Genomic DNA, 21,464 nt, shown 5'->3' with positions numbered 1-21,464 from the left:
ATAAACAAAGAAAAATAAGTCATTCAAATATATAATTTAAATGTGAGACAGTTTGCATTTCTCTGCTGATTAATATAACCTCAAGACTAACTATGACTTTAAGAAAGGCATGTGCTTGTAAAACTCTGATAAGAGCCCGGTGCTTGAGGTTTCTGACCACAGCTGAGGGCTGCACATGTGGTTTAACTGCCATGTGCTTCCGAGTGTGTGAATGGCAAAGGCACACCACTACCGTTACCGTAACTCTTTCAAAGGTGTGCAGTTTCAAGCTTACAAAAGTGGGCCATGTAGAAAAAGCAGTATATCCTCCACCCTCCTATCCTTCACGATTTGATGTGTCACAGCAGAGGACTTCAATTCGAGAAGAGAAAGAAGCTTCGTCTGAGCAAGTCAGATCTTTAATTTTATTTAAAGATTCTTTTTTTTAAGTATGTTTTGGGGCCTTTATCATGACAGGGCAGTGTGAGAGGAGACAGGAAATGAGCTGGAGAGAGATATTTGGTAGGGCTGGGAAATGACCCTGGCAGGACTCGAACCGGGGTCCTTATGGGCATGCAAGCCCAAATGTGGGGGGGCTTAGCGCGCTCAGATTAATTGTATTTATAATGGTGAAAGACTAACGCGGCTAACGCTACATGGTAACATCTCCGTCACGTTAAAGCATTGTTGTGCATCTGTATAAAAAGCACATCTGAGTTGCTCTGGCGAACCTCTCTCTGTGTGAAAAAAAGTGTTTGAGTGTCAAAAGGCACTCACTACTGTAGCCCCCTTTTCACCGTTTGTGGTTTTGACGAGTATACAACATGGCTTCCTGCACCTGGTTCTTCTTGCATGTGATGATGACACTGTTCATCTTGTCCTCCATGGCCTGGATGTCCTGCTTGACAGAGCTGAGGTGGAGCTGGAAGCGGGACAGCTGGGCGCGGTGGTTCTCCACCTCCGCCTCCACAAGCCTGGAAAGGAGAAGGGGGGGATGAAGTGCTGCGTTAGCGACAGGGGTGAAAGTAGTTTTCATGTCTTACCGGTGCTATTTTGTGCAGTAAGTCTTCCTAGCAACCGCCCTTCCAATGCCGACATCAGAAAGAGCGCAAACAAAATAAACATAAAATCTATATCACTGCATGACTGCATTTTAGGTAACTTTGAGCTATCCTCTTCATAGGACACTTGTCTCAAATGGCATGGTGTGGTTGTATGTTTTCTACTTAAATAGACAGCTGGGCGCGGTGGTTCTCCACCTCGGCCTCCACAAGACTGGAAAAGAGAAGGGTGGATGATGTGCAGCGTCAGTCCAAAGACTTTACAGTATGTCACAGAAGTCAGTACACCCCTCACATTTTTTTCAGATTTGTAAGTATATCTTTTCATAGGACAACATTAAAGAAATTTCACTTTGACACACTGATTGGTGTGGTGGTCAAAATGTGAAGGGTGTACTAACTTCTGTGACATACTGTAGCTGTAAGCAAAAAGCTTTTGCACAGTTTTGCTTGGATAGTATGTGACTGAAAATATATCTCTCAGAGCGAAACTGAGAAAATGTCATGGTCTCTCTCCCCACCCCAGTTAACTAGCATTTACTGCTTTCAATTATCCCTCCTGCTCACTCTGCTCTGCTTAATTGTGACACCTGTCCTCACTCTAATCTGCTCATTGCTACACCTGCTCTCACTCTCCCTCCTCATTGGCCAGCCAGCTGCACCACATTCACTCTGCAATTAACCCCTGTATTTAAAGCTCTGGTTTTCAGTTCCTCTCCGTCAGACCGTCTTCGAACACACTCCAGATTCCTGTTCCCTGGCAATTCAACTCTGACTCCTGTTGACGAACCCGGACCCGCTCTGAAACCCTGCCTGATCTCCAGTCCCTGAAAGCCGACCTGCCTTCCGTCCTCGACACCTGCTCCTTCCTCTAGCCCGGTAAATTTGACCTGCCTTCTGCCATACGACAACGATTTTGCTATTGCCCTGAACTGTGCCTCTGCCCCCTGTTAATTGCCCTGTTGTGTGTGTGTTCCCCCCCCAGGACTTCCGGACCATCCACCACCGGCTTCTGCGACGCTTCTCTGCAACTGGGGGGCACACACACACAGGCTCCTGGACTCTTCCACTTCCCTTTTCCCCAAAAGTAAATAAATACCATCTAACGTGACGCAACTGTGGTCCTCCTCTGTCTGGTCCGTGACAGAACGGTCTGACCAGCATGGACCCAGCGCACGGCCAACCCAACATGGACACAGACGAGCCAGAAACACCTACCGCCATGCAACGCTTGGAGAACACAGAGAGAGAGGTAAACCGCAACACCGGTGACATATCCTCCCTACTTCAAGTCGGCCACCAACAGCACCAGCAATTCCAGCAGCAACAGCAACAGCTTCAGCATCAGCAACAACAACTTGCGATGATCATTCAACTGCTCACCAATCTTTCTCCTCCATCTGCTCCCACCGGCCCGGCCACAGCCAGCCTGCTCTCCGGCCCAACTCCAGCCAGCTTGCTCACCGCCCCAGCTCCAGCCAGCCTGCTCCCCGGTCCAGCCCCAACCAGCCTGCCCGCCGGCCCAGCTCCCGAGTCATCTACCCAGGCCGCTGCCGCCGTTGCTGCCGGAACCCTAGAGCCCAAGATCGGCAATCCAGAACGGTTCAAACGTTGACCCAACCCAGGTACGGGCATTCCTGACGAGCTGCCGTGTCCAGTTTTACCCTGCAACCCAGAACCTTTGCCACTGAAGGGGCGAGGGTCGGTTACGTGATCACCCATCTGACTGGCCGGGCTCGACTCTGGGGAACGGCGGAGTTCGAGCGACAGACCCCAGCCTGTGCGACCTTCAACCAATTTGCAGAGGAGATGCTCAAGGTTTCGATTTGGAAATCCACAACTGCCGAGGCATCCCGGACCCTGATGAGTATTCGCCAAGGCAGAAGGACTGTTGCGGACTACTCCATCGACTTTCCGAACCGTGGCAAGTCGGAGCTCCTGGAACATGGAAGCGTTGGTGGATGCCTTCCTCCACAGCCTGGCAGACTACATAAAGGACGAGCTGGTATCCCATGATCAACCCGTCACTCTTGATGAGGCCATTGCTCTGGCTGTCCGCATCGACCGCAGGATCCAGGCCCGCCGTCGTGAAAGGGGGTGCCAGAATCCATCCACCAGCACAAGGAGCGGCCCAACTGCTTTTCTGTCCTCCACTGCCACACCATCTAGCCAGCCAGACCAGTCCTGAAACCGATGGAGATCGGCCGCGCCTCCCTAACCCTGCGGAACGCCAGCGGCGCATCACCACCTCCAACTTGTGCCTGTACTGCGTGGGTGAAAATCATAGAGTCGCAACCTGTCCAGCAAAAGCCGGAGCTCACCAGATGTAGGAGGAATCCGGATGAGCTCAATGAATATTCCGCCCTCCATCAGCCGTAAATCCCTTATCCAAGTCTGTCTTCACCTGTCCGGAAACACCCGCACTCTGGCAGCCCTGGTGGACTCTGGCGCAGAAGCAAACATCATTGACACAAGACTTGCTCATCAGCTGGGCTTGGGAATCCACCGCTTGTCCACTCCTGTTCCAGCCCGGGCCCTGGATGGTCATGTACTTGGCACAGTTACCAGCATCACAGCCCCCATCTCTATGAGGGTGTCAGGAAACCACCAAGAGACCATCCGCTTCCACCTGCTCAGCTCTCCAGGCCAACCCCTAATCCTGGGCTACCCATGGCTCCGTCTCCACAATCCTCACCTTGATTGGGCCTCTGGAACTGTAAAAGAGTGGGGAGCTGACTGCCACCTGACCTGTTTGCGAGCAGCCTCGCTGCCCCCCAGCTCAGTACCCCCCAGAACGGCCCCTGACATTTCCAATGTTCCTGAATGTTACCATGGCCTCAGAGAGGTGTTCAACAAGACCAAAGCCACATCTCTGCCCCCACACCGTCCGTACGACTGCGCCATTGATCTCCTTCCTGGGGCTGCTCCCTCCCAAAAGGCCACCTCTACTCTCTATCTCCTCCTGAGAGAAAAGCCATGGAGGATTACATCAGGGACTCCCTGGCAGCTGGGATCATCCGCCCGTCTTCTTCTCCTGCCGGTGCCGGGTTCTTCTTTGTGGGAAAGAAAGACGGCACCCTTCGCCCCTGCATTGATTACCGAGGCCTGAATGATGTCACAGTGAAGAACCGGTACCCTCTGCCTTTACTCACCTCTGCTTTTGAGCTGCTCCAGGGATCCACAATTTTCACCAAACTGGACCTAAGAAATGCTTACCATCTAGTGCGAATAAGAGAAGGTGACGAGTGGAAAACCGCGTTCAACACCCACACCGGCCATTATGAGTACCTGGCAATGCCATTTGGCCTCACCAACGCCCCAGCAGTGTTTCCAGGCTCTGGTGAATGATGTGCTGCGGGACCTGCTGAATAAATTTGTCTTCGTGTACCTGGATGACATATTAATATTCTCCAGAACTCTGTCTGAGCACACCCGTCATGTCCAGCTGGTCCTTCAACGACTCCTGGAGAACTCCCTCTATGTCAAAGCGGAGAAATGCGAGTTCCACGCTCAGACTGTCTCATTCCTGGGATACATTGTTGCTGAGGGCAACATTCAGATGGACCCTGCAAAGGTTTCGGCAGTTACATCCTGGCCTGTTCCGGAGAATAGGAAGAAGTTGCAGCAATTCCTTGGCTTTGCCAATTTCTACAGGAATTTCATCCGGAACTACAGCTCCGTCGCCGCTCCCCTCACAGCTCTGACCAGCATCAAACACCCCTTTTTCTGGACACCAGAGCCAACACAGCCTTTTCATACCTCAAGGCCCGGTTCACCACTACCCCCATCCTCCAGATGCCGGATGCAGACCGGCAGTTCGTCGTCGAGGTGGATGCCTCAGAACGTTGGAGTCGGGGCCATACTCTCTCAACGGGCAGAGGACAACAAGTTGCACCCCCTGTGCATTTTTTCTCCCGACGGCTTTCACCTGCAGAGCGCAATTATGATGTTGGAAACCGTGAGCTGCTGGCCGTCAAGCTTGCCCTAGAAGAGTGGCGTCACTGGCTGGAGGGGTCCACTGTCCCGTTCCTGGTCTGGACCGATCACAAAAACCTTGAGTACATCCGCAATGCCAAACGTCTTAATCCCAGACAGTCCCGCTGGCCCTGTTTTTTCACCAGATTCAACTTCACCCTGTCATACCGTCCAGGCTCTCGGAACACCAAGCCAGACGCCCTCTCCCGTCAGTTTCAGAAAGATGATACTCCTTCCCAGGAACCTGCATCAATTCTGCCCAATCCCTGCATCATTGCTGCCCTGACCTGGGATGTTGAGGAAGAAATTCAAAAGGCCCTACGCGACCACCCCAGTCCCAGTGCGTGCCCAGATGGTTGTCTCTTCGTCCCGAAGAATCTGAGGTCATGGGTCATACAGTGGGGACACAACTCCCGCACCTGCCGCCTCCTTGAACGGCGCTTCTGGTGGCCTTCTTTGGGAAAGGATGTTAGAGAATTCGTCCGTGCCTGCCCCATCTGCACTCAGAACAAGTCCTCCAATCGGCCCCCTGCTGGTTTACTCCAGCCCTTACCAGTGCCCACACGACCCTGGTCCCACATCTCCTTGGACTTTGTAACTGGCCTCCCACCATCAGGTGGGATGACTGTCATTCTCACAGTGGTTGACCGGTTCAGCAAGATGGCACACTTCATTCCCCTCCCAAAACTGCCATCCGCCAGAGAGACTGCCCAGGCTGTTCTTGATCATGTCTTCCGTCTACACGGGCTGCCAAGGGATGTTGTCTCTGACCGGGGCCCACAATTCACCTCTACGTTCTGGAAGGAGTTCTGCCATCTTCTGGGGGCCACAGTGAGTCTCACCTCTGGGTTCCACCCTCAGTCCAATGGTCAATCCGAGCGGGCAAACCAGGAGCTGGAGAAGGCGCTGAGGTGCATGGTTTCTCGCAAACCCCAGGCTTGGGCGCAACAACTGATGTGGATAGAGTATGCCCACAACTCCCTCACCTGCTCTGCCACTGGTATGTCACCTTTCCAGTGTGTGTATGGCTACCAGCCCCCCCTGTTTCCCAGCCAGGAAGGTGATGTTTCCTGCCCGTCTGCCCTAGCCTGTGCCCCGCCGTTGCCGCCGTACTTGGTCGCAAGCTCGTGCCACGCTACTCAAGTCGGCTGCCAGCTATGCCACTGGGGCTAACCGCCGAAGGTCACTGGCACCCTCCTACCGTGTTGGCCAGAAGGTGTGGCTGTCTGCCAAGGATCTGCCATTGCGGGTGGACTCCCGTAAGCTGGCACCCTCGATTCCTCGGCCCGTTCCCAATCCAGAGGGTCATCAGCCCAACCGCAGTCCGGCTCCAGTTGCCGACGTCCATGAAGGTGCACCCTACTTTCCATGTTTCGAAAGTCAAGCCAGTGCATGAAAGTCCACTGGTCCCCGTGACACCTCCTCCCCCTCCTCCTCGCCTTGTTGACGGTGGGCTGGTGTACACGGTTCGACGCCTGCTTCGGTCCAGACGGAGAGGTAGAGGCGTCCAGTATCTTGTCGACTGGGAGGGCTATGGGCCTGAGGAGAGGACCTGGGTACCAGCCAGTCGGATTGTGGACCGGACACTCATCGCCGACTTCCACCGTCTGCACCCTGATCAACCCGCTATCCGTAGGGGCCGTCCTAGGGGGGCCCTTGACCGTCCTTCCCGCCCGGCTGCCTGTCCTGTGTCTGACCCTGGCCCTGTACCTGTCCTGCCCCCTGATCACGACCCTGCGGCTCCCTCCGACGATGAGGGTGCTCACTCGGACCGCTCGGAGGAGTTCTAGCCCTCCTCCGGCTCCCCTCCACCCCCCCGACGTGGTGTTGCTCTTGGGACTTCTGGGGCCGTCCCTTAGGGGGGGGGTTCTGTCATGGTCTCTCTCCCCACCCCAGTTAACTAGCACTTACTGCTTTCAATTATCCCTCCTGCTCACTCTGCTCTGCTTAATTGTGACACCTGTCCTCACTCTAATCTGCTCATTGCTACACCTGCTCTCACTCTCCCTCCTCATTGGCCAGCCAGCTGCACCACATTCACTCTGCAATTAACCCCTGTATTTAAAGCTCTGGTTTTCAGTTCCTCTCCGTCAGACCGTCTTCGAACACACTCCAGATTCCTGTTCCCTGGCAATTCAACTCTGACTCCTGTTGACGAACCCGGACCCGCTCTGAAACCCTGCCTGATCTCCAGTCCCTGAAAGCCGACCTGCCTTCCGTCCTCGACACCTGCTCCTTCCTCTAGCCCGGTAAATTTGACCTGCCTTCTGCCATACGACAACGATTTTGCTATTGCCCTGAACTGTGCCTCTGCCCCCTGTTAATTGCCCTGTTGTGTGTGTGTTCCCCCCCCAGGACTTCCGGACCATCCACCACGGCTTCTGCGACGCTTCTCTGCAACTGGGGGGCACACACACACAGGCTCCTGGACTCTTCCACTTCCCTTTTCCCCAAAAGTAAATAAAAACCATCTAACGTGACGCAACTGTGGTCCTCCTCTGTCTGGTCCGTGACAGAAAATCACCTTCTTTTTTTCTTTGTAAGATTTTTAATTTTTTGCAGAATGTAAAAATTGAGGTCTTGAAGATGCTGGTCAGTACTTTATAAAACAGCATGCAACAGTAAGCATGCATTTTGTCTTTAAAGGGGCAACTTCACGCCTTTTCTTCATGCCTTTTGCCATGTCGAAGGTGTCATTGTATAGGTTAGAATCTACACTTTAAGAATCTATGATTAACTCAATATGTCCCTGGGCCTACTTTTTTACATTACACTTAGCTAACGCTTTTTATCCAAAGCGACTTACAGCTGTTTTAGGTAAGGATATTGGGTACAGTCCCTGGAGAAATGTGGGGTAAGGTGCCTTTCTCAAGGGCACTTTAGCCATGGATAGAGGTGCAGGGAGATGTAATGGTGGGATTTGAACCTGCAAACCACCTCCCTAACCACTAGGCCACGGCAGCCCCATACTTGTGGTCCTGTGGCTGGTCACATATGACATGAATGAATGAGAATCTTTAGACACATCGTTCTATTGCATCAGAGCAGTCATACAGCTACAACAGACAATACACTTCCCTCCCACCTTTATTATAATGTCACGACAGAACAAGAAAATACGATTTGGACCCAAAACTGAGGCACTTTCTCACATATCAAAAAGCACATTGCCTAGCACTTGACCCCAGCAGGTGATGCGCCATATCCGTGGTGTGAAACTAATGTTTGTTTCCAAGCAGTGCTTTATACTCATACACAACATATACAACATATGATTGAAAAATGTAAAAGCAAGCATGTTTTATTTTAATTACTCAAAACAAGCTGATGCCTATTTAACATTTTTAAAAGTACCTAGTACCATACAACAAAAAAGCTAATCCACAACTTGTGCTTATGACAGGAAATAACACACGGCAGATCTTGACTTTCTGAGAGCCACTAGGATACAGAAGGGAAAAAAGGCGGCAAAAAAGGCGGCATAAAAGGAGGAAAGGAAGACTATAAGGTCAATCATACGACCTTGATGCTAAAAATAGACCAGGCTGGCTCTCATTAAAACAGCTATCAGGTTCATCATCACCAGAACTCATTACACTCATGCCTAAGAATAAACCTGCACTGACCATTAATCACTTGGAGGGAATAAAAAATGAAACCGGCAAAATCACAAGCTTTAGCCAAATAGTTATGGAGTTGGTCTTGAAATGATATGGGAAGGTTGAAGGTTCCCAGTCTCCCAAAAGAAGTAACGTCTATGATTATTGCAATGCAACGACAGTAATAACATTCACAAACGATACATTAGCAAACAACATCTTCTCAGGGGATCTACGTAGTTAAGGTGGCAGAATGTACTGTATGTTATCAAGGTGATCACTTTAACTATTATGTGCTGGGTTAAACCCTGGATATTATAAAATCGTCTGACGATAAGTGTAATGCAAGTGTAATGTACGTGTAATGTACGTGTCATGTAATGTTACTTGCCGGATTTCGGCTTCAGGGTCTCCCCCGAGGTACTTGATGAGCACGTTCTTCTCGGGGGCGTAGCTGCGGTTGGTGTAGACCTGGTCCCCCTCCGCAGTGAAGGCCTCCCTGCAGTTACGCGGCGGCCTGTTGAGCATCATCACCTTTCTGGCCATAGCGGTGTCCTGGCATTGCATGCATGCACACATACACAAACACATACGGATACATGTACACACAGACACACAGACACACACACACACACGCACACACACACACACACACACACACACACACACACACACACACACACACACACACACACACACACACACACACACACACACACACACACACACACACACACACACACACACACACACACACACAGAAATTGGTGAGACTAGTTCTACGCTCAACCACGTTGTTAAAGGAAGGTTTGATGAAGACATCAACATGATCCATACCCCATCTACTATGGAACACACCAAATACAGTAATTACAAAGCAAGTTCTGGACTGTGTGTATTACAAATTCGGATACGTTTTTCCACAACACGCTCCGGTTACAAAATCTGCAACACTCAGTGGTTTATATGATACAAATAAGACTTGAATGTCTATGAATTGCTCTAGAACAGTGTTTCCCAACCTTTTTTGTGTCATGTACCCCCTAAGCCTTTTCGTTGTGCCATGAGTACCCCGGCCTAACTCATGTTTTACATCACTTTTTCTATTGCAGTGTGACTATGCTCCATGCATTTGTTAAAATTATTTTTTTCCAAGTACCCCCTGCAGTATGCTCGCGTACCCCAAGTGGTACACGTACCCCTGGTTGGGAAACACTGCTCTATAATACAGTATATTGCAGATGAGTCCAGCAATGCCACACATCTAACCCTCTGAACATATAGGCTGTCTTGCACTTTAAATGTCTGAACGTGTATTGTATAGGTAATCTAGGTGTACTGTCTATGTCTGTACTGTCTATGTCTACACCTAAGTGTGTCTATATCTGCATGGGAAAGTAAGAAACGTAATTTCAATTCGTTGTATGACCAGTGCATGTAAAGAAATGGTCAATAAAGCCAACTTGACTTGACTTGACAATGCCAAACATCTAACCCTCTGAACATGCATATAGGCTGAAGTGAAAAAGTGAAAGCCCATTGGGAAACTCCAACTCCCATTGTCATTGTGACACAGCACTCCACAGCACACAAGTGAACACTGCACACAACGAAATTGCATTTAGGCCTCACCCCTGCAAGGGGGCAGCCCTCAGTGGGGAGCAGTGCGGTGGGACGGTACCATGCTCAGGGTACCTCAGTCATGGAGGAGGATGGGGGAGAGCACTGGTTGATTACTCCGCCCACCAACCTGGCGGGTCGGGAGTCGAACCGGCAATCTCTGGGATGTTCACCCATGACTGATAGTGCGACCAAATTTCCAATGCAGTTTGGCGGCCGACATGAAACTTCAGAAAACCGACCACCAACTTGAGATCTCCAACCAGCACTTACTTTGATGATGAGGATGCACTCAATCCCCCTCATGTCAATCAGGCAGTTGGTGACCACAGGACTGGTGCAGCTGATCATGTCCAGCACCGACGGAAACTCGGGGTGCTTCACTCCTCTGTTGGCAGGACACATTTTAAACAATATTATTATATGGTGTGACGTCATCGGTCGAATGCTCCATTCATTTCAACGGGGCTCCCCAACGTTCGCACGTCTGTTATTTTTCGATAACGGACGGGTTGGTCTATAACAGACCGCTGTCAACGGCACTGTTTTGTTTTGCGCAGCAACAATCTTAACATTAAATAGGCCTAAAGAAATGTCCCCGCCATGTGTGAATCATTTAAGTATATCCATATAATAAGCGGGTTAACTTTCGGCGAGTCGGTCGCTTTGTGGAATAGCAGCACTTCAGAGAGAACAAGACCCCTCCGCTCCGCGTCGGGGTCTAAAGATTCTCTCTGTCGTGCTGCTATTCCACGGTAGCGACCTTCTCGCTGAACGTTAACCCTTGCGTAAAGGATGAATGTTTGCAACACTGTTAATGCTCCCAGATGTATTGGCACGACGTTTCGGACCTCAGTCCTTCTTCAAGTGCAACGTTGCACTTGAAAAAGGACTGCGGCACGAAACGTCGTGCCATTAAAAAATCTGGGAGCATTAACAGTTGTTGATCATCCTTTACTTCAGTCATTTTATTTAGTCCAGCACCTGTGCCACTGTGAAGTGCGCACATCTTTTGCGTTCACATTTAAAACAATGGCATCATCCAGTCGTGCATTTGAACATTTGAATTCTGTGAGACTTATGAGAAGCAAACATCTAATAGCATCCATGTAATAATGAAGTATGAAGTTCAAAACTGGCCTCTGGGGGGGCCATCATGGCTCAGTGATACAATATAATAAATAAAATACAATATAATAAATATCTACACCTATAATGCGATACAGTAAATATCCTTCTCTCTCTCTCTCTCTCTCTCTCTCTCTCTCTCTCTCTCTCTCTCTCTCCCACTAATTTTCCTGTCACTCTCTCCCAATAAATGCATGAAAAGTCAAAAGTATCTAAAAAAATAAATAATAATAATAATAAAAAAACACTACAGTCTGCTCACCTGCCCTGGACATTGTAGACGTTTTCCGTGAAGGGGCACACGATGATCTGCGGTCGAGAGCTCCGCTGGAAGTGGGGGGCCATGAGCTCCTCCAGGACCTTCTCGTCTCTGTAGTTGTCGCAGCAGAAGGTCTTCATGAAGCCCCGCAAGCAGCTCTCCACTGCCACCGTCAGAGACGGCTCTTTCACCGAGATGCAGGCCCCTTCAAGGATTCAAGGATTCAAGAGTTTATTGTCATTGTCAAAAAAGACAACGGAATTGTGTTTGGGGTACAATACTTAGTAGCAGCAGATTTTCAAGTAAAGTGCACAAGGGGTAAAAGTGACACCGGTGCTTAACCCCCCCAGCCCCTCCTCCATCCGACATGCAGCAACCTGCAGAGGGGTATACTAAGAAGCTGATTCAGGAGTAAACCAGGATAAGATAAGAGGTAAATGACCTAATACAGGGGTGTCAAACTCATTTTGGTCCGGGGGCCGCATACAACCCATGTGGACCTCAAGCGGGCCGCATTAGTAACATCATCGCAAAAAAAAAACGTAAAGCAGAGGATTAGTGTTCAGTACTATCACGTTTTAAGTGTGTTGAATATGTAGAAAGCAATGCAATACTGATAATCCTATGCAAAATTTCCTTGACTTCATTCATTCATTGCCAACTGTCAATGAATTAAATATGGGACAGTTCATTTTGGTGGGGGTCTGAGGGTTTTCCCCCAGAAAATGTTGTATTTCTTAGATGTAATTTAGTGCATTTTAACGCATTCTAACATCCCGTTTCCAGTTTCAGCTTAATAGGAACCAATACAAATCCAATTATATTCATTATTTAATTACAACCAATACCAATACAATATGAATAAGAAGTATTAACATTTTATCTCTATATATGAGGTCTATAATATATGAGCTTTATCAAATGCCTGTTACAGTACAAATTCACCATAAATAGAAGTGTGATGTGCACTTTACTACATATATACAGTTTAACAGAGGGACCATTGGGTTAATGTCATGCAGGTCTCGATTTTGCCCCGAGGGGCGTAATTGCGCATTTCGATTATTTCATTGAAAAAAAAAAAAACGTTAAAAAAACATATATATATATATATATATATATATTTTTTTTTTTTTTATTTTTACATCCGGGCCGGATGGAACCCTCCGGCGGGCCGGATGCGGCCCGCGGGCCGTACATTTGACACCCCTGATCTAATAGAAGAGTCCAGGCTCTTTACCTCTTAGCTTATCCTGGTTTACTCCTGAACCAGCTGCCTAGTAAAGGCCCCAGGACTCTTTCATAACCCAAACTCCATGATTTACTAATTTTTTGTACAAATCACTTTCATTTAATTTCATTTTCATTTTCATTTCATTTTCACAACTTTCAAAAAAGTGGAAAAAACTTTTGATTTATGTCATCTCTTTACGTCTCATTATGCTTTTCACAAAGTCACATGTACGAACAACAAGCATACTTCAGCATTTGCTCTATGCGAATTTCCATATCTTCAAAAAATATTCCAACTTAATATGATCACCAAGTTATATATTTTTTTACCTATTGGTCCAACAGGTTTGTGTTTGAAGCGTCCCTGGGCATGCGCCTTATTGATGGACTCTATGAGTTCCGGCATGCGTTCCCCAAACATCCGAAGACGGTTGGACCTGCTGGCTAGCAGTTGGTTCTTCCTCTTCAGTTTGGCTTCTAAAGCCACCTTGATGTTCTTCTCCTCCATGCTGTCAGGAAAAGAGATTTCTTTTTTTATGACAAAACTGAAACCAAAATTGATTCCCATAAAGTCTTCAGAATTCACCGTTATTTTTGTATGTCCAGGGAAAAAACACAAGACACAAGACAGGGAATGTTAAATGCAACTGTGGTCATCCTGTGCACTCCCCCAGGACTCAACACCCACAGCCTCACAGCAAACTAATGTTCCACTCCAAACTCAGCTAGTTGGCATCCGTTGGATATACTTTTTAAACCCCCCGAATTTACAGCCTCACATAAGACTCACATAAGACTCACATAATTGATAACTTATGCAAAACCAGTGTAAGTCGTATAAAAGAAAGATGTCTTTTCTCAGCTTTTCTTTTGAGTGACTGTCAAGCGTCAGTCAATTTGTTACTTGTTACTGGTTGTTTTTGCCATCACCTGAGTTTGTCGAACTCCTCTCTGCCTTTGAACAGAGCTTGTTGCTTATCCTTCAGCTCCTGATTGAGGGCGGCTGATTGGGCTTCGTGTTTCTCCAGTAGCTTCTTCAGGGCGGCCATCTTCTTTAAACGCTTGTTGCGTTCCACTTCCACATTTTGACTTTCACTGTTTACAGAATTGAACACACACTTGAGACACGACCCACCTAATCAGACTGATTGCGTTGTTTTTTTCAAAATGAGCAAAACAAAGACAAAATTAACAGCCTGGCCATTTTCAAAAGGGGCAGTTCAAACACAAGACAGACAATGCAAAATTAATAAGAAAACTGGTTATTATTGCATACGTACTTGTGTTTGATTTTGTGTATTCTCTCTGAGAGAAGGCACTGTTCTTTCTCCAGTTGCTTGAGTTTGTTTTCTGCTCGAAAGTACACGACCTAGGAAATAAAGATGCATATTCATAGACTTAACCCATTTTAACCTATGGAAAAGGTGCCCTCTCCCTTTTAAAACCTAAATATCTCAGCCTCCGAAGCGCATAAAAACATGAAATAAGTTGCATTTAAAAGCTAGAACCTTAATTTTGCACGAGAATGTGTTCATTCAGCTCTAACATACTCACATGTTTAGCAAAACTACCCAAATCTAAATAACTTGAATGCAGCGTATATGTCGCTCCAGGACACAATGGATTAATCCTCTAGATACTGCTTTCTTCAATACATTTTGACAGCCAGTGCAGAAGAAATTGTGAGCAATAACTTTAAATTGCAAATATTATCCTGTACAGTTAAAAGTGTGAAAAATATTAATTCGTAACTTTTACAACTGTTGTGGACGTACAACTTAAAGAGAGAGAGAGAGAGAGAGAGAGAGAGAGAGAGAGAGAGAGAGAGAGAGAGAGAGAGAGAGAGAGAGAGAGAGAGACGCTGCTCACCTCCTGGCCTTTCTGCTCTTTACTTTTGGCCTTCACTTCTTCCTTGAACCGTTGGTAGTCCCTGGTCAGAGACGTGTCCTCATCACGGACCTTTTCAAGCTTCTTCTGGATGTCACGAACTTTCTTCATAGCCTGGGTGACTTTGGCCTACACAGAACGAAACAAGACGCAATCTCATTGCGTGTACACAATAGATAGAAATACTAGAGACTTAAATGCTAGATATTTCCAACTCTTATTTAGCTAACCATTTGTAAGTGGGCCCTAGCATCGTTTCATAGTACTTACTGCCTATTTAGTGCATGTTAAGTCATCCCTTTTTAATCCAAACACTGATAAACTTTTTCATTATTTACTCATTACTCACTGCATTACTGACACAAACCCCACATACCTGACAGAGGAGAAGCTTTTCTTCAAATTTGCCATCACCCTCTTTTTCAATCTGTTCCTTCAGATGCTCAATCTGCCACTCCTTCTCCCTCACCTGAAACGAGAAGATTAGAGCACATTTAAAGTGCCATTTAAAGCACATTTAAAGTGCCATTAAAAAAAATCTGGGAGCAGTAAAGCCTGGCTCAAACTACACGACTATCGCGCCGATTCTCGGCTGAAAACCCCCCTTACGACAATCGCTGGAACGTTACCCCCCAGGACCATCGCAAGCGATTGTCGGGAAAGATTTCCTCGTCGTGAGCGACGTTCCAAGATAGAACTTTGGCAGCTCAAAGAGTCGCCAATCGCAAATCGTAGAAATCAAACAGTGTTTGATATTTGCGACTGGAAATAGAACGTCGGGCATTGTCTCGGTGACTGCGAGCAGCGACAAGATTGACAGTTGCGATTCTCTTCTAGTGTGCGGTGCACCCCGACGCCAAAATCGGACACACAATCGCTAGTCGTGTAGTTTGAGCCAGGCTTGACAGTGTTGCGGACATTCATCATTCACTTCAATAGTCCCATTCACTTCAATACTCTTGACAACTTCACAATACTGATAAAGGGCAATGGATGAGGATGTTTCCATCAGTCAGACCCACCAGACACCAAGCCATCTTCCTCTGCAGCCCCTCCAGAGTCTTCTTCATCTCGTCCAGAGACGCCAGGCTGTCGTACCTCTCCTTCTTCAGCACATAGTCTTGCCTCAGGTCTTTTAGGCACTGAAATGTGATGCAAAGGTTGGTGAAAGGCTGGTGTTTCTGTACTTTTTTATGTTTTGTTTTGTTTTTTGTTATTTTTTTTTGGGGGGGGGGGGGGGTTCTCTCAGAGCCGTTAATAAAGATATACGGCTCTGGTGTCTCTGTGTCTGATTGTTTTTTTAAGCAATAATACCCAAAAAACCTGCTGATCAGATGACTATGAAATTGATGAAGAAAAAGGGATTTATGATTCCTAGATGACACCGTTACATTTTGGGCAAAATAGTGTCATGATAAGGTCGGCACCACTTTATGGTGGCTAATGTTCAAAAGCAACATTCAAAAGCAAAGGTTTGAGCACATAATCGCTACCTAGTCTGGGCAACAAACCTTAGAACCTAGATAGAATAGAATTTTCATCAGCGACAGGTGTATTATAAATATATATATATATATATATATATATATACACACTAAATACCAACAAAACTGTCACAATGTATTTTCACAATAGATTTAAACTAAATGTTGTTCCAGACATATATGTTGATGGAACAAAGCTAAATAATGTTGATGAGTTTAAATATTTAGGTGTGACCTTAGATTCTACTCTTAGTTTTAAGAAACACATTAAAAAGCTGGGTAATACTGTAAAGTATAGCATATCAAATTTTAGACATATCCGTAACTCTCTGACCCACCCACCTGCATTATTGTTTATCAAGCTGGTCCCAGGCCAACAAGACTGTCTTAAAATCCATTGATTCACTATACAAGCAGGCCCTGAAGGTCCTAGATAGAAGATCTTTTCAGTACCACCATTGTCCTATACTGAGCAAGTATAATATGAAAACATCATACAATTTTCTGATCTGCGGCTAATCCATAAAATTATTCACAATGCAGCACCCCCACCCCTAAGAACATTTGTTCAACCCTGCTCTGAATTGATGAGCAGAACGTCAAGATCCACCATTAGGGGTGATTGTAGTCTCCCAATCCGACGAACTGCTTTTGCTCAGTCAGCCTTCTCCTTCAGGGCAACCAAAACATGGAATAGTCTACCCAGTAACTTAAAAAGTATTACTGATTATCAGGCCTTCTCAAGGGGTGTGAAAAAATGGATATTAACCAACCAGTCTTGTCAACATTAATCATATGTTTTTAAAATATTACTCACACTGTATGCCATTTTAGTGTGTGTGTGTGTGTGTGTGTGTGTGTGTGTGTGTGTGTGTGTGTGTGTGTGTGTGTGTGTGTGTGTGTGTGTGTGTGTGTGTGTGTGTGTGTGTGTGTGTGTGTGTGTGTGTGTGTGTGTGTGTGTGTGTGTTTGACCTATGGCCTATGGATGTGCTTACTTGTTTATATCTTGTCTATGTTATTGTATTTTAATATTTGTTTTACCTGTCCAGGGACTGCAAATGGAAATTAGCTATATAGCTATAATCTGGCACAAGCCATCTTTTTACTTCTGTAATCAATGTGTATTGTGCATGGTCCCTGTTGAACTAAACTAAATAAACTAAACTAAACTAAACATATATATATATATATATATATATATATATATATATATATATATATATATATATAGAGAGAGAGAGAGAGAGAGAGAGAGAGAGAGAGAGAGAGAGAGAGAGAGAGAGAGAGAGAGAGAGAGAGAGGGAATGAAAGAGAGAGAAAGAGAAAGAGCAAAAGAGGGAGAGTTGTAGGCTATTTCCCAATGTCCAGTGTTTTAGCCTTGCAAGGACACCCAGTGATTGGATACTTCACAGAGTTCACCAAAGAGTATCCAATCACTGGGCATTTCACATCCTAGCAACACTGGACATTGGGAAACAGCCGTAGACTGTGTGTGTGCACTACAAGCCACAAGACCCATGTGGTGCTCGCCCTCCGGACCCCCAAGATCAACTCATCACCACCACCGCCGTGTTTTTAGATGTGTCCTAGCATCTCTATAAGAGGGTATGTCCGTCCGTCCGTCTGTCTGTCTGTCTGTCTAAAGCGCATTCTTTGAATCTGCCAAAACATGATCTTCACCGCCATTTTTCGATTTACTCTCTTCATATATGCACTTTTTTCAACTACTGGGTCGTGATAAGCAACAAGCAGGCACATCTTTGTCCTGCCTGTTCCGTCATACCTCCTCCTGCCGCTCCACTTGGTCGCGTGTCACGTCCTCTGTCTGCTTGATGTGAATGTAGTCCCTTCTCATCTGCTCCAGCAGCGTTGCCTTCATGAAGAACTGCACACAAAGTCAAGTCAAGTCAAGTCAAGTCAGCTTTTATTGTCAGTTTCTTTCCTCATATGCACAGGTCATACAAGGAAATTGAAATTACGTTTTCGCTCTCTCTATACTATGAGAGGACATACGTAGACATACACAGGACTGACATTAACAGACTGACATCAAAGTGCAAGACAGGACAAGAAAAAGTGATGGAGGACCAATAACAGTAAAGTGATTAAGTAATAAATAATAACAAACCCACCACCACCACCACAACAACCACCACCACCAATGAGCTCACAAAGGCCACAGCAAAGAAGCCTGGCTCTCACGCAGACCCTTCGTGCTTCGTGCATCTTCGTTAAACTTTGTGAGCTCGCACGAGGGTCTGGAAATCTTAGACGAGCCCGAATGGAATCAGATATTTCACAGCCTGTCCAATCAGAATCGCGGGGCGGGATATATACACGTCAGTGGCTGAAGTAGTATGTGATTCAAAAAAGCCACATGAATTCTCCAATCAAGTTCCAGCTGTTTTGAACACACCCAGGCCTTTCCACAGCTAAGCGTTCGATTGACAATGCTCCAGATGGTTGGTAACAACCATCGTGTGAGAACCAGGTTAAGAGCACAGAGCATATATTCACAGACACCACTTTTTCTCTGCATAAAAGCCTCAAACCGGTAGTTGTTTATCCTGTTACATCATTTCAAAACAGAAATTGATCGTCATCACCGTGAAAGGGGCTAATACAAATGCCTGGAAAAATAAATAAATAAATAAAAGTTTGGACTGTTACCTTGTATTTGTCAGCTTCACTTTTTGAGTGGAGGAATTGTTTACTCATCTCTTGGTTGAGGATGGAAACTGGATTATCCACCTGAGCAGAGAGAGGATTTGCGTAATTCCAGGATGTGATCATGAGACTATTGATGTACAGAACAATAGTAAACATCATGAACAATAAGACAGCGTGGCTTACCTGGATGTTGAAGTGGTCCAAAATAGACATCAGCTCCTCCTTCTTATTGGAGATGATCTGGCCTAAAAGCCACCGGGACAGATAGATAAACAATGTACACATGCATAGTCATTGCATAAACTGAAACCACATAAAATCTTGAGAGACTGGAAAAAATGGATCACTGGTCGCCTGCCTTCACTTACCAGATTTATTTTTAATCTTGCACAGCCTGCACCCATCATTGGCGATGCGCTGCTCAACGATGATGCAGTCTCCATACACTTCTCCCTTAAAGGCATCGATTCCTCTGTTGCGTAGCTTCACGGTAACATCGGCATGGCTGCACATAGTAACGCCATAGGCTCTTATAGCATACAGCGAATGAAGACAATTATGCCTGCATGCATATGACCCCTTAACCCCTTTGCACAGAGCCTATGTTATAACCTTACTGTCACCAAAATTGTAATGACTATGTCTAAAATGTGTCAAATGTCACTTCGCCCAACAAACTTGTGTCTGTATAGAACCATAGTTAAGACTTGTTTATTGCGTCCTGGCGAGCAACAAACCTACGTAGACATTCAGAACTGAGTATGTCTCTGAATTACTCAATGCATTTGACAAGATGGCACATTAATTATGTACACAGTATGTGGCCTACATGCATGTGCGAAGGTAATGGTCAATGTTTACTAACCCTTCTCCGTTTTTAACAAATCCCTTCAGTGAGACTCCTCGGTTTGTCATGGTTGCCTTGCCTCCGAGGCCAACAATGAGGGCGGTGAGGATTGCACTTTTTCCACCTGGAAAGACATGGCCATGGTGTGAGTAGAGCCCGTAGCCCATGGGTTCCCAACCTTTTTTGGCATGGGACCCCATTTTTTCATCCGATACACATTCTTTCACAACAAGAATTAAAACATGACTGTGTTACATAAGCTGTAGAGTATTCAACCTATAGATATTTCTGACAGTCCAAGTTTGTAAATGGTGTTACAAAGAGAATATTAAATACTTATTATGTTATATTAGATATGTATTATTATCACATTTCAGTTGACCCCATTGGAATTCCAGGCAACCCCAAATGGGGTCTTGAAAATTACTGCCGTAGCCCTTTACCTTTTCAACGTTCATTTTTGTGAGGAAGTCTTGTTATGGTGCACCCTAATGCACTTGGAACATCACAACACGCTTTAGGACTTGGGCCATTTATAATAGAGTCATTTCAAGTGAAATCAGACGCTTTGGGACCCGACCGATCCGGATTTCAATCATACTTGGTGTGCCTTTTTAGTAGCAAGGTAGCACCCCAGAACTGCATTGGTTTGAATCTGACACTAATATTAAGGGAGAAACAGACTAGGAAAGGTTCACATTTTAGGGTAGGACACTATACCAGAGATTCTTTAAGTATATAGAGATATGCCAACATAATAGGTTTCTATGAGCACCTAACGTGACCAGGTTCCGGTCTGCCTAAAGGGGCGTGTCATAATGCTCCTAGCATTGAATAGAACAGTCCTTAGGTCTGCCTAGGTCTGCCTAAAGGGGGATTTCCCCCCCAATAATAGAACCCGGAAACAATGGGCCAATGGAACCTCTCTCTCTCTACTCTCTCTGACTATACATTCAGCCTTGAATATATCAGTCAGTGTTAGTCACAAAAAGATGCCTGTGGTGTTATTTGAAAGCTCTTTTCTGGCTCTACATATTACACAATCAGCTTGGAATACAACAACTCTCAGAATATGAATTATGATAAATTGAAAAATTAAAAATTTAATATCTAAAAAACCTATATTTTAAAATGGCCAGTTCCTTGTCCAAACGTAGCCGGCAATGTCATTAGCAACACCTCAAATGCTGGTGTTCGGTTCTTTATTCATTTCAGAGAGAATTTGACTCACAAATATGGCATCATACAGACCACTTACTAATAATATGGTAATACAGTTCAAATCAGTTCAGTTATGGTTTATTTGAGTAGGGACAAATACACATCATGTAGGCTGTACAACAACCTAACAGATAAGTATCATAGCATTTGTAGCCATAGGCTAATTTCCAATGCCCGTCCCTAGAAGGGCTTTTAAAGTAAAATATAAAAAACTGTTTTAATGTTGTTTTAAAATACAACCTATCCATTCATCCAAGCATTCATTCAATCTAAGAAGACAGGCAATATACATACACATACCTAATCCTATATTAATGTACAGTCACTCGCTCATTCATCCACTAATTAATCAATTTGATAAAACATGTACAATAGCACCCCCCCCTTACACACATAGTCAACTGCCACCCACCTCCCTCCCTCCCTCACACACACACACACACACACACACACACTCAACTGCACCTCCTCCATCACCACACACACACACACACACAACAC

At 45.9% G+C, this 21,464-nt stretch overlaps 1 protein-coding gene across 2 annotated transcripts in view; it reads right to left on the bottom strand.

Moving 5' to 3' along the window:
• smc6 (structural maintenance of chromosomes 6) overlaps positions 1-21,464 on the bottom strand; it is a 41,485-nt gene that overhangs the window by 13,047 nt on the left and 6,974 nt on the right. For both annotated transcript variants that reach the window (XM_063184224.1, XM_063184225.1), the window contains exons 4-18: positions 19,761-19,866; positions 19,264-19,400; positions 19,079-19,140; positions 18,896-18,976; positions 18,009-18,110; positions 15,764-15,883; positions 15,118-15,210; positions 14,724-14,870; positions 14,135-14,223; positions 13,785-13,949; positions 13,185-13,363; positions 11,625-11,826; positions 10,508-10,622; positions 9,006-9,169; positions 818-953 (exon numbers count right to left, since the gene is read on the bottom strand). In XM_063184224.1, coding sequence (XP_063040294.1) covers positions 818-953; positions 9,006-9,169; positions 10,508-10,622; positions 11,625-11,826; positions 13,185-13,363; positions 13,785-13,949; positions 14,135-14,223; positions 14,724-14,870; positions 15,118-15,210; positions 15,764-15,883; positions 18,009-18,110; positions 18,896-18,976; positions 19,079-19,140; positions 19,264-19,400; positions 19,761-19,866 — 1,898 coding nt within the window. The remainder of the gene's footprint in view (positions 1-817; positions 954-9,005; positions 9,170-10,507; positions 10,623-11,624; positions 11,827-13,184; positions 13,364-13,784; positions 13,950-14,134; positions 14,224-14,723; positions 14,871-15,117; positions 15,211-15,763; positions 15,884-18,008; positions 18,111-18,895; positions 18,977-19,078; positions 19,141-19,263; positions 19,401-19,760; positions 19,867-21,464) is intronic.

This window comes from Engraulis encrasicolus, chromosome 19 (assembly GCF_034702125.1).
Source record: "Engraulis encrasicolus isolate BLACKSEA-1 chromosome 19, IST_EnEncr_1.0, whole genome shotgun sequence".
Lineage (NCBI taxonomy): Eukaryota > Metazoa > Chordata > Actinopteri > Clupeiformes > Engraulidae > Engraulis > Engraulis encrasicolus.
The sequence above is the reverse complement of the archived record's forward strand: the minus strand, read 5'-3'. Positions and strand labels throughout refer to the sequence as shown.